At 34.2% G+C, this 14,257-nt stretch overlaps 2 protein-coding genes across 2 annotated transcripts; both read right to left on the bottom strand.

Moving 5' to 3' along the window:
• Positions 1 to 4,903: 4,903 nt before the first annotated feature.
• On the bottom strand, positions 4,904 to 5,406 carry LOC7497823 (60S ribosomal protein L23; the record flags this gene model as incomplete). The annotated part of the gene is made up of 1 exon (XM_024598129.2): positions 4,904 to 5,406. A coding segment is annotated over one exon (447 nt), but the record flags the coding sequence as incomplete, so codon positions are not given.
• A 4,642-nt stretch (positions 5,407 to 10,048) lies between these two features.
• On the bottom strand, positions 10,049 to 11,997 carry LOC7497822 (ethylene-responsive transcription factor CRF1). The gene has a single exon (XM_002303589.3). The coding sequence runs from the start codon at positions 11,333 to 11,335 to the stop codon at positions 10,283 to 10,285; it is 1,053 nt and encodes a 350-aa protein (XP_002303625.2). The 5' UTR covers positions 11,336 to 11,997; the 3' UTR covers positions 10,049 to 10,282.
• Positions 11,998 to 14,257: the final 2,260 nt, after the last annotated feature.

Below are 14,257 nucleotides of genomic sequence, written 5' to 3'. Positions count from 1 at the left end.
CCCTGGCTCTTGTCTTCCTTTGTTTCCATTTACCCCGAAAGATGATTCAATTTCTTGCTTTTCCACATTTCTTATTCCAGAAAATGCTTCATTGCGATTTCGCATGTGAGGGATTCTGTAAACATGGCATGCATATCCACCAGTGTCTAAAAAAAACAAGCAAAACTACAAAATTACAGCCTGCTTCAACTACTGTGTATGCGTGACAGGACAATGATCATTCATGCATGCTAGCCGTTGCTTTTTTGTGGGAGAGAATGGTTGCTGGTAAAAGGTAGCTTAGTAAGGTAGAAAATTGATGATGGCCCTCTCTCATCTCTTAGCTTTGGGTTAAACCAGAGCAGATGGAGACTTTTTAGGCTATCTATTGTGTTTTTAAATTTTTTGATATTTTTAAATTATTTTAATATCAAAAATATTTTTTCAAAAAAAAAATTATTATTTTAATATATTTTCAAATAAAAAATACTTTTAAAAAAATCTCCTTGACATTACAGTTAAATTTTTTTTTCTTTGAAGTGTTGATGAAAAAAGGTTAGCACACCCACGTCATTAGAGACTCGTCAATTAGGAACATCGCCTCCTTCAACTTCTCCAAGTTTCTTTGCCCCGGAATTATTAGCACTGTTTGCCATCAACAAATTGTTCTATTCTTCCTTTTCTTTTTTAATTCTGATTTTTTTTTATGAAATATCATACAAGACAAATGAAAAATACAACAACGCACAAGAATTGATATAAGATAGAAGAACAAAAGGTTAGGGGGAAAAACCCTCAGATTTTTAAGGAACAAACGAAGAAAGACACTCAATCTTGAAAAGACCAAACCAAGAGAGACTCAATCCAAATGAAATTGGAAAACCTAACAAGTCTTTAATTGAATAAAGAAGTTTCTAATTTCACTGCTAAATAATAAATACTGATATTCCCAAGTAACAAAATCTAGAATAGCCATCCAGCATCAAAATTCCTAAATAAATAAATATTAATTCCCATTGTTGCCCTTCATTCTCCACCAGTCTTAATAGCAAAAAAAAAAATGCAGAAAATAGGGTTTTGCATTAATCTGCAGCATCCTGAAAATTACAAGTCGGCTTTCTAACGTCCAAATGGATTCCCAGTCCAAATCAAGTGAAGGTAACCGTTTTTGATAGGTTATAACGTTTTGTAACAGTAAAACTAGAAGATAGTCATCAGGCCTTCACAAGGGAAGGAGAGAAAACAGGTATCTCAACACTAAATATCTGAATAGACCTCAGACAAAAATCCCACCAGGCCACCAGCACAGAATCTCAATTAAGATTTCTTGAAGACTGAATTTGCTTCCTGTTGGTCCTGATCAGCTAGCGAGAACTTCTTCACTTTCTGTACAAAAGTATCACTCATGAAGAACAGTTTAAGAAGGAAGGAAAGACTTTAGTACATAAATGTACAAGAAATCTTTATAATCCCGTAAACCATTTGAACAGTCATAAAATAAGGTCACTGACTAGGAAGAGTTGGGCCAAAGACATGTGATTGTTTATGAGTAAATTGCTTCTACAAGTCCCAGTTGAGCATTTTTATGAAGGAGCTTTAACCAGCTCAGAGCTTGATTTTCAAGTACTTTTGAAGGCTTCATCAACATTTGAGCATGATATTCTTGAAGCAAGAATTCATGGTCACTAAGTTATACTTTGCTATCTATACTGTAATACCCAGTTTCATTAGTAACCCTCTATAATAATATATTAGGCCTTGAAGCTATATAGCATCTTTTCTGCACCTCGCCAGATGCCAAATCAAGAAGAGGAACGTATCATCATGACAAATTCGAATCACGCTACCATTATTCCCATGGAATTTCTGTACGAAGTGAAATCTCCAACCTTATAGTGATAAATCCAGAGAAAATCTAAAGATCAATGAATTTTTTATCTGCCCTGCCCTTTTAAGATATCCAAGTATCATACCCAGAGAGAACAGGGGAAATCACACAAATCACACAGATCTTAATATTAACTAGATTGAACCAGGAAAGCAAAGCCAATGCTCTCAAGACCAATCAGAGGCCACATTTCCACCCTTCTGCTATTAACAGACAGGATAGCAGAAGTAACGCGACGACTTGTGAAAAAAGGGTTCAAATCCATATAAGAAATTAAAGAATGAAAGAAGATATAATGCAAGACTAAGTGAAATGGAAGTATCATCAGTAGCAAACTTGACATAGAGAAAAGCTAATTGCACAGCACAGTAGCATATAGTTTTGACATCAGAGAGGCCAAATCCAAGGCAAGAAAGCTTCAAAACCAAGTGTACTGCTCACAGTTTAATCCTCAGTTCCAAAATAACATCATCAACTCAAAATCCCACAAAAATAAAGCTCCAAACAACTCCAAAGTTACAATGTTTTTTCACCTTTGAAGAATACATCTTCAAAGCTGCCTCATTTCTATCAAAATTTTATATACCAATTTCTCCACGAAATAAAATCACCAAAAATCTCGAGTCTTTTCTATGAAAGGATAATCAATTTGACAATTGACCCAATACCAACAACTATACTGACAATGATGGACACAATTCTTCACATCCAAAACCCATATGTAAAATAAAATAATAATAATAAATAACATCACAGAAATAAGAGCTAAAACACACCTTATTGAGAACACACTCTCTCAAAGTTTGCAAGAGACGGACACATTTGTCTTGATCATAAGGCGATTGGGCAACACAGTTTAACAGATTCAGTGCTTCCTCTGCACACACGGGCTTTGCACGCGCTTCCTCCATTTCTTGTTTTCTTTATAAAAAAATTGAGGGTTTTGGTGAAGTAGTATTAAACCCTGTTAAGGTTAATTTTCCTCTTTTTGGACTTTGAACCTGTAGCTTTGTTCTCGAGAAGACTTTTTTCTTTTTTTAAGAAGAAAAAAAAAACCACTTCGGGACAGGCTCCCGCCCGTGGCTTCAAGAAAACAGCTGGTTTCTCGAATGTTGCAGAAAACAGGCTTATAATGCAGAGGCCAAGTCGAGGTGTTTTTTGATGGGCCTATGGGGTCTTAAGGTTTGATTCCTATAATCGAATGGTTAAAATGGGCTTTAAATCTTTAAAATGCTCCTCTGATTAGGAGAAGGAAAAAAGCCCAAGTATTGCTGTTACAAAATGAATCTAAAAATAGGCCCATCACTGAATATTGCATCAGATGAGACTAGCTCACTAGCCCAACAACACGATTATCGTATATTGACGGGAAGGATTGGGGAGGCTAGCATGGAAACCTGTTTTTTTATTATTTATTTTTTCTTTTTTTGAGACACCCTAATAAATCTATTGGATTAGTGAGCTGGGGACAAAAATCACGGCCCAAATCCAAACAGACGGTCCAAATAATGCTTTATATTTAAAATTGTTGAAGAATATTTGATTTCTAGATGTGCACAAGGCACCTGTCATTTATCTTAAACTCATCTTATTTTTACCACTTGAACCAGCAATAAGGGGACGATTGGCGGGTTGGAACATAATATTTTAATTTTAAAAGGTTGTTGTGTAAAAAAATAATAAATCTTTTCTGAATCTCTTAATAAACTTTTTTTGAAAAGATAGAGTGACTAAGTTTGATCACTAGTTAGTTGGTGAAACGCCGAGATAATTTCCATAAACTTTCTTGCAAAAACCTCTATCAAAATATAAGACCTTCCAAAGCTTAAATTTGTAAATATAAAGGGGAGATGAGCAATGTAATAGGTGAGAGAAGCAGAAGCACAAGATTAGCAATGTGGCTATGTTGCCTTGCATGGTATGTCGTGCTTAGTTTATAAATTCTTATTATTTAGACTTGTTTTTATGTGGTGTACTTACTAATGTTAACTTATATGGTGATACGGGTATTTATAAATCTCGATCATGTTAACTTATTTTATACAGAGTAAAATAATGACTGAAAATTACATCATGATAAATTAAAAAAATAAGTTGTTCATCGTTATACTATTAATAAAAAGATTGATGTTTATCATTGATTATAATGTTTTATTATGCTATTGATAGAGAGATTAGCTATCAGCGATGCCCCTTGAAAGGACAAGACATGCTAGCAGGAAATTGTCATTGGTAGAAAAATATAGGGGTTATATTAACAATTAGCAAGTCAAGAAGAGTGAGATGCCGTTAATATTTTTGAGCTCGTTATTTTACATTATGATGTGTTCGTGGTTGGTTTTCTCATATATCGGGTAAGTCAAGCCTAGAAAAATAGCCATTAAAATGCTTTGAACACACCAATCTGTTTTGGCTTGGGTTGAGGTCATTTGAATTTGGCCCTAACTGTTTTTTAATTTTTTCATCAATTTCATTAATTTTTGAGGTAGTTCAACTAGTCAGGTCTTAAATTTACTTTCAAATGGTCACGAGTTCGAGTTCTCTCAATATCACTAGAAGCTTGTATGGTCGTTAACTTCAGGGCCCGTGAGATCAAAGGCGGAGCTAGGAATTTTTTTTATCCTGGACTATAAACTGTTACTGATCCTTGTTATAGAGCTAAGTTAGAGCTTGAAAATTCTTACTTGATCGTGATGGTTTTGCACTCTTGTGACTCTCTGTTTAAATTCCTCTTCAAAACCTAAGCTAAAACCCGATGTTGTTGAGAAGAAGAAAATTAAAATCTCATGGTGCTTCTCAATTATTGATAAAGGTAAAAGAGTGGATTTAAATAAATGATAGAAGACAAAATCTTTGTAAGGAGTGGATTTTTTTAAAAAAAAAAAACAAAATGGAAAGTTTTTATTTTTTATTTTAACAGATACGTTTGTAAGACGCAGCGCCCCTTGCTGGGGTTCGGGACGGAGCCCCGAAATTTTTTTTTTTCTTGCACAAAATCCATAAAGTTCATTACTGCATATAAAGCTCCAAATAAAATTTAGTCAAAATAACAAAAACACAACTAAAATTAACCCTACAAAAACATATAGGACTTAACGACAGTATAATTCCCAAAAAAAAGGAACAGACAAATTAAAGCTCTTAGCTTTAGCTGCACTTGCAATCCTAGGCCAAAGATCAGCACACTCCTTCCCAATTGGACCGGTAATTGCTGAGCCTTTCATTTCTCCTTTGGGGTTCACAATGACACCAGCATTATCTTCAAAATACATGAAAACACTATCCTTTCGGCGCCAAGGCTTACGCTGCCTAACAATGACAGCAGGCATAACCTTCTTTCTGAGATCAGGCTTCCCCTTCTTGACAGTGGCCATGACCATATCACCAACGCAGGCAGAAGACAAGCGGTTCAAGCGACCCTTAATTCCCTTCACAAATATGATGTAAAGGTTATGCAGGGAGAGTATTGAGTTTTTTAATAATTGTTTTTTAACCTGGGCTACAGCCCACCTTAGCCTCCTATACTCCTCCGCCCTTGCGTGAGATTAGTCTAGATGTACACAAGCTGGCTCGGACATTCACATTTATAATAAAGAAAAAATATATGGAAAAAAGAAAGATAATTATATGGATTCAACATGTGAGTTATGCGAGATCCGTGTATTTTCGACTTGATCCAAGTTTTACTAATATTGGAGTAATATTTCTGTTTTCATTTTATCTGATGATTTGAACTGTTTGATCCAAGCCATTCCTCCAGAGGGGAAATCCCTTGCACGCATATGCCCAAATGGATCGAAGCCTGAAAAAAGTTTCACTTTTTGCCCGTAAACGGGCACCCTTTCGTCCTTGACGCCATTCTTTTGTAAGAGTCGAAGTGAATGAAGTCATTCCTGGTTGAAACAAAAGAATAGCAATATTTTATTTCCTGTTGAAAGGTTGTTGGAAACATTATCTTAATTATGATCATCATTTATAGTTGTTGAGTTCATGAAATTCCAGAGGCATGGGTACTTGGTAAGTGGCACAAGAAGTGCGTGCTCGAGAAGAGTGCATGCATTTATATCATCCAACACAGTTCATGAGATACCATAAATTACTATGTATCTACCTGCGCGCATACACTGCTCCACTTGCATATCCATCTTTCATTTCCACACAAATTTGTTCTCTTCACTTGAATTTGACACCTCTTGCCCTACCTGCCTACTTTTCCACCCACGATATTGCATCTTGGCTTCTTTTATTTCAATTTGAGAAACTTGACTGCCACGCTGATATCCAACTGGGTGTCTGGACTGCTGGAGGAAAGTGAACGCTGGGATTTTTATGCAGAAAAAAACCCATGAAAATTTCACGTGACCACCTCACCCTGAGGATTGAGCACGGCTCGCTAATTGAATGCAGTTTTGCCCTCTTGTTTCCTCGTCTTTAAAGGGGATGTTGAAGGGAATGTGATGAACAATATTAGTTATGCAGCAGAGCTACTTGTGTAACCCAGGCCGATACATGATCCAAGGGAATTCTTAGACCCTTTTTATAGCAATTTAATTAGCAAGGCGTGTTCATTCATGAGAGAGTACGCGTAGCATCTGGGTTTTCATGTGTTGGATTCCTGGTTTTACTTACTAGTAAAATAAAATGGCTCCCTTTGAAAACTTATTTACAAATCCTTGATGCGATCGTGTTTCCCTCCTCAATATTTACAAATTCTTGTTTGTTCACTTTTTAGAGTTTGGTTTGGTTCGGCACATTCAACTCTTAGAGTGTGTTTGACAGTGTGGTTGCGGTTGCTTTTCAAATAACTTTTCATGTCAAAATACATGCTAATGATGTTTTTTCATTTTTTAAAAATCATTTTTGACATCAGCACATCAAAACGATAAAAAACGTACAAACCATATTAAATTTAAAAAAAAAAATTCAAATTTTTTGGGAACGCGGGTTAAACCGCGTTTCCAAATGCTTCCTTAGTTTCACATTAAACGAAACATGGCATTAATGTATTCTGTTATTCTTATATCTAATTAAAATCAATTTTAACTTTAATCTTTGATATATATATTTAAGATGGAAATCCCTTGATATGTCTATAAACTTAAGAACTATGGCATTCCTTGTTTAAGGTATAATTATTATTATTCTCCATATTCACCTATTTTACCACTAAATGTGTTTAGTTAGTCCATCTTTCGACAATATATATAGGCAGAGTGCAAGGTGGCTCAAAAATCAACCTACTTGCCTGTGAAATAAAATAACAACAATTTTTGGGACATGGAAGATTAAGAGGCCCAGTTTCGATGGACTAGTCAAAGGTAGAGAAGGGTTACTCTTATCCAAAATGGAGGGTCCAAATAAGCACAGAATGTGGTACTGTGCCAGTAGGGCCACCATATTCAAAACTGTACTATAACAGCAGTGATGGATTAGCCGGACATCTTGAATGGTTGTTCTGTTATTTAAAAAAAAAAAAATATTTTTTTATATTTTTAAATTGTTTTGAGATATAAAAAATAAATTTTAAAAAATAAAATAAAAAATTATTTTAATATATTTTTAAATAAAATATATTTTGAAATGTAATATTAACCTTAAAAAAAAAAAAAACAAGAGAGCATCTAATTGTCATCCTGCTGCACTGAACGAGGTACAAGAAACAAAACCGTTAATCAGACATGTAAGAAGATCCTCTCAGATTGTTTTCTTTTTGTATGCATTGGCAAAGTTGGGATTTATTTGTCGCCAAATCTATTCAACAATGGATCTGACGTGACCTCCTCCTACATATTCAATTATATATATTAAAAAAATCTAAGTTTATATACACACACACTTGTGGGCAAAAATATTTAATTTTTCATAAAAAAAAACATGCTAAATAAAAAATATCCAATAAAAATTTAGAGTTTATATATATTTAAAACTATAAGTATGTAAAAATACAACTAATATCAAACATGATTTCATCATAAAAATAATAATAGAATACTAGCATGCATATTATGCATATATTTAAAATTATAATTGATGTTAATTTAAAGTTTTAGCATCTAGACCAGTAATAAAAAAAATTACATGTTTAAATTAAAACAAATAAGAGGATTTATTTGGTGAAGCACTTTAAAGTAATGAAATTTTTGTTGTTGTCAATTATAAATTCTTTATCCTTAAAACTTTATTGTTCTCTACTTATGCGACTATGATGTTTGTATTATGCCTCACAAGATTCCAATAACACCATATTAGTGTATATGAACTTCTAATAAAGGTCTTTAAACCAAAGAATATATGACTCAAATATCTCTTAACAAGATGAATTTAAGGTCTAGATTTGAAAGGAAAACCAAAGTATAAAAAAAAAAGAACTAAAACACTAAAAATGAGGTGAGGAAGAGTGTAAGAATCTAAAAAATTATAGTTTAAAACTCTTCATTCACCCTTCCTTTTTTATATAGTGAATTTTGAAAGCTAAAATATTGAAAAATTAATCCATATCATTACTAATATTTGATTAGCCGTCGTAAATTAATAATTAAATCTAAAAAAAACAAGAGTTCTTTGAGCAAGAAAATCAAGGAGTTTTTTATATTAATTTCTCATTCACAAATAATTTATTCAAATCAGGTTAATTAAAACAAATTTTCAATAACCCTCCATGTGAATGAAAACTATCTAACCAGTTTGAAAACGATTCAAAGATTTGTTAAGAGATACTGATCTAGTAGATTATTACATCAAAATAAATATTTTTTAGCTTTGAACCTTTCTCAGTAAAATACTATTAGGTTTCCTCGGCTAAGTAGTGAACATAATAATAATATGTTTATTTTTATGTAAACTAAAATATACTAATCTGGTAAATTATTGTGTTTATTTTTGTTTTAAGCAACTCTTGAATTCATAAGTGGTTTAAAAAATTCTTTAAAATTCTAAGAAAATAATAATATTTATCGTATATAATTTTTTATTTTATTATAATCCATTTCATATTTTATCATAAAAATAAACATGTTGTATAGTAATACCAATGAGAAATTCCACTCTGACCCTTTTTGTTGTTAATGCAGCCATGGCAAAAATCTGAGTCACTAGAGACACGACCACTAGCCTCGCTGTGCTTGACTGATCACTACTCCGCTAGCTATCTGGTAGGCTGCAGCAGCTGCCATTCCTTACCTTGAACGGCCATTACTGTATCCCGGGCTTGCACATCCTAGATGCCGTCAATTCTTGCCAAATCCTATATCAAATATCTCGTTAAATATGCAACAGATTTCCCTTTCGTTTTTTACTCCCTTGACATCAAATCTAACACACGCTTCTCTGCTTTCTTTTGATTTGGGTTTTTTTTGTTTTATTTTTACTAATTTGAGTGTATTTATTGTTGTTATTTTCCATTTATTAATGTTTCTTCAAGATCCCCATTTGAATAACTCTTCTTTTAAAAAAAATGGACATATCCCACATGTCAAAGTTCAATTAGATTATAGTGAAAGGTAACATGAGAATAAATTATATTGGATTATTAAGAATTTTTTAACCCCAAATCATACTGTGTAGTTAGAGTAATTTCTTGTATTCAAATTAATTTTTAGATATCATTAATTTGATTTTTAAAAATATCATTAATTTTTGAATTAATAATTTCATGAAAAATTATTTTTCTTGTTGTCTACTCTAAAATTCACCGAACAATTATCCAACATATTACAATTATAATTTTTAGATAGCGATTATTTTTTAAAATATTTGTATTAAAAATATATTAAAATAATAATTTTTATTTTTTAAAATTTATTTTTAACATCAATATATTAAAATAATTTAACAATAATAATAATAAAATCAATTTAATTTTTTGTTGAAATAGGGTTTAGATGCGCGTTCCCAATCACTAAATTAACAAAAATATTTATTCATCCTAATGTCCTGACTGGACACAAGAAAGGAAATCTACAAGCCAACAAAAACTAACACAGCCGAGTGATAAAAATAAAAATAAAAATAAAAATCACACTACTCCATAACTTTATTCGAAATGTACCTTACATTATTATGGTAAGATTGTCTTCCACTAGCTGATAGCATGCTTTCTCTTTTCAAAGACAATGGTGACAAATCACGTGCACTGGACATGTGCCATCTCAAAGGTCAATAAAACGCCACAAAAGGCACAAGTAGCCAAACTCTACCATCACCGTTACTGTGACGGAGTTAATTTTTATATTACTAACACTCATATTTCACATAATAAACTCTTACATAAAACAAAAGATAATAAAAACAAAAAACAAACAAAATTGGTACAGCTGCTACATGGGAAAAAACACGACCGATATATGCTTCTCGCCGAAACAAAATTGACGATGCCGGAAAAAAAGCGATGCCGTTCATATATTGTTATTGCCATCTTCAAATGGCTATAAGAGAATCCGACCAGAACAAATCACCAATATCTTGAAAATGGTCTTGAACGTTCCAGCTAGATAACCCGAACCCGAACCCGAACCCGAAATCCAAATCCATGTCCCTAAAATCATCATCTTTTAAAAACCCACCATCAGCAAAAATTGTTGTTTCCTCAAAAATACCCCTCACTGAACTCCGGAATTCATAAATGTCGGTTGTTGGAGGAAATAGACTGTCGATAGAGGAATTATGCTCCGAAAAGTCGGAAAAGTTTTCCGATACACAGGAGTCCTCCTTTACTTCCCGGACTTCATTTCCGGTCTTTCGGGTTTCTCTGCTTGAACCGACACTTTGAGACTCGGCTTCTTCACTAAACCGGAGCACTGAAATTGGAGAGCTAACATTAACATTGTCATTGTTAATATTGTGGTTGCTATTTGACTCATCACCGGATATGTACCCGGAGGTGGCTGCAGCCGGTGAACATCTCGCCGGAGGAGTGACAAAGTTAGTGAGCGCGTCAGCTCCACGCAACTGAATAGCCGCATTGTCATAAACCATAGCAGCTTCTTCAGCAGTATCGTAAGTACCTAGCCACAGCCGTACACGTCTCAAAGGATCTCTAATCTCGGCCGCCCATTTCCCCCAAGGCCTTTGCCTCACCCCTCTAAACTTCTTCCCCACCACCCCCGTCGCCGGCAACCGTCTCGCCTGAGACACATCAACGCCAACCTTCTTCCTAGCACTCCTCGACGGTCTGGCCCTCAAACCGGTGTCGCTTGTGACACAATCAGCGGTTCTTGATGGTGGTGCTGATGGCTCTATCGTAATTTCATTGACAAACTTTTTGACTCTTGTCACATGTCGTTTACGAGAAGAGACTCTTGAAACCTCGTTTTCTTCGTCACTTGAAGAGTCAGTTGCGTATGTGTCAGTTACTGATATCCGTACAATCTTTGGTGGTTTTGAGTATTGGACCGGGTTTGACAAAAATGGGGCTGAAAGTTTGGTTTGGTTTCTATGCTCAGTAAACTTGACTGGATGATCCATTTTCATGATGGGTTTCTTTTTTATCGCGTGGCAAAGCACGGAAAATGAAGCCGGGAGTGTACAGGAAGGACGGGTGTAAGAATACAAGAAAGACTCAAAAGAAGATAGAGAGATTCTTTTTGAGACTGGACACGAGGAGAATAAAGAGAAAGATAGGTAGGAGATGGATATAAAGAGACCCTGTTGTGGTTATTGAAGGACGAGAAACTTCAAGGAAAGTTACAAGAGGATTGTTTAAAGACACTAAACCGGGAAGAGCTATAAGAGTAGAGAAATGTGAAGATATGGCGAGTGAGGGAGTGATACTGGAAGGGAAAGACAGAGGAGACACCAAGAACTACGGCAGTAATAGAAAGAAGCAAAAGTGAAAGTCTCTTTGAAAGAAAGTTGGTAGCTTTACCGGAGAGAAAAAGAAAGGGAATAATAAAGGAATAAAATGTTTAGAATCACCAGCGGTACTGCCTTCTTCTGCCGCCGCCGCCGTTGTTGTACAGACAAACTGCTTTTGCACACACTCACTCGGAGAAGGAAGTGAAGAGGAGCTTTTGTTAGGGAATCAGAGGAACACAAAGTGTTTTTCTTGGTACTAGAAATTAAAGGAAATGGGAGGATTCAAGAAACGAGAGAGAGAGAGAAGGGAGATGGAGTGATAAGAGAGCCAGCACAGTCGAGGTTTGTGGGTGGATACCAAAACAGCTCTTTTATATAGGATCCCAATTAAGCCGTAAACCCGGTCCACTATCCCCATTTAATTTTTTAATCTTTAATTTCCAAATATTTTGTCTGGGCTTGCTTCATGTTAGTCCTCGCTTTATAAACTAAATTTCAATTCAGTCTATTTCTTTTTATGTCTGGTTGAGCTTGTGGATATTTTCGAATGACTTTGCTATAAATTCATTAACAATTTTTAACAAGACCTAGTAACTTATAAAATAATTTAATTTTTCATTCGTAAGCATACAATTTGGATAATATAAATTAAAAGGTATATAGAAGGGGATTCAATTGATACTGTTCTTGAACTTTTAAGACTCCAATTGAAATATAAAAATCTGTTCCTACCACAATTCATTTCTGTTGTGGGTTTATATATTTGATTATAAGTGTTTAAAAATGGTTGTAGTGCACTTGATATTTAAAATCTGATTCAAGAGTTTATCTGTTAAATCATCTTTCAAAATTCAAAACCATTTACTAAAATTTCAAAATACTTGTGGATGGCTACGAAATCAGAAGCTCATCCTTTCAGAGCTTAAGACTTATCTGGCAGTCTCTATAAAGTTCAGGGTCTAAATTAAGATTTGTGCTGTTTGTTTTTCTTCGCAGGGGTGGAGTGCGTGTCTAATGAGCAATGAGATGCTGGCTGAACGACAGGTGTATAGAGAGAAACCCGGATGAGAAGGCAAGATATTTTGAACGAGGAGCTACGTAAATGGGGACGTAGGATTCCTACACGTGGAAAGGTCGGCCCGGTGGGAGAGTGCTCAACCAATAGGAGGCTGTGTTTTTCACTGCTGACTCGGCTAAAGAGTCTTGGAATTGAGGATTCTCGGTCACGTGAGACCAGACACTTAGTTCAGTCTTTCGTTTGACTAAGAATATTAGCAATGTTTTAATAACCCCGTTTAATGGCCCTTAATTACTATTCTTAAAGTGTTAAACCTTCATGGGATGTTTTTGTCTTTTGCGATTAGAGGATCCAGTTGCCGTTACACTCAGTGCTGGCTCATTGATTCAGTGTGGTTTTTTACCATCTACTCTTATCCCTTCGAAATTTTACAGCTAGGATTAACGTGGCAGGCAACCTTGAATTTGGGGCCATTTTATAACTCTCTCTCTCTTTTTTTTTCCCTTAATTTTTATGGGTTCTTAATGTTTTTTCTTAGCTGGCTTCAGGTCATTGAGCTTGGGAGATGCCTGTAAATTTGTTTTGCTAAACTCTCATTAATGTGTGGTTATCACTGTTCTTTGTTTCCTTAACCATGGTTCTGGTTTGATGGTTTTGCTGGTTATAACCATGGAAATCCAATGTCGTATTAGCTGGCTTCAATTCATTCGGCTTGAGAAGTGCCTTGCATTCACTGGTCTATGCATTTTGATTTTTCTTAATGGAAACGTGATGATTTTATTTCCATGATTTTAATGTTTCCGTTCCATTAGCTAACTGGGTGAATAAAGCGAGTGGAGTGATGTGACGGTAAAGATCTACTTTCAATGCATGTTCTTGTTAGTGGATTGATTTGGAAGAAATTAATCTTTTTATTTTAAATTTATTTTATTTAATTTTCATATAGTTATAATTTTACATTCTAATATTAAAAATAATTTTTTAAAAATAAAAAATATATATCATTTTAATACATTTCTAAACAAAAAAACATTTAAAAAACAAGAAGTTTTTAATTTTCCAGCGCATTTTATTTTCTACTTATTACAGCTCTATAACGAGTCTAAATCTCATATAGTTGTTGATATAATTAAGTAGTAATTAACAGTAATGTTGAGGAAAAATTATTTATTTATTTTTTGATAATTTTCATTTGAAGAACCCAGAAAATTAGCATGAGAAGAGTCTTTTTTGAGCCCTTAAAAGCTCTAATAGAATTAATTGCTACACCATATACAGTACTATCTATAGTCAGATCTGGTCCATCCATCACCAACCCAAGGTAAGTCATTTATTTCTTTTGTTCCCCTCTAAGTTTTGCAAACACACAACATAATTAATCTCCTAAAAGGCTAAAACTATATATTTTATTCCTCCATCATCAATGTTAACTTAAACTTAAATCTATAATTAAATAAGAATTGTTTCGCATGTATTCTTTTCTAACCCAACCATATCTACTCTTTCCAACGCATAATAACCTTGGAAAAAACGTAATCTTTGTAAAGTTTTCAGAGCCGTCATCAAATGTTGATGATATA

The sequence above is a fragment of the Populus trichocarpa genome, chromosome 3 (assembly GCF_000002775.5).
Source record: "Populus trichocarpa isolate Nisqually-1 chromosome 3, P.trichocarpa_v4.1, whole genome shotgun sequence".
Classification (NCBI taxonomy): domain Eukaryota; kingdom Viridiplantae; phylum Streptophyta; class Magnoliopsida; order Malpighiales; family Salicaceae; genus Populus; species Populus trichocarpa.
Note: the sequence above shows the minus strand (reverse complement) of the source record. Positions and strands in the feature narration are given on the sequence as shown.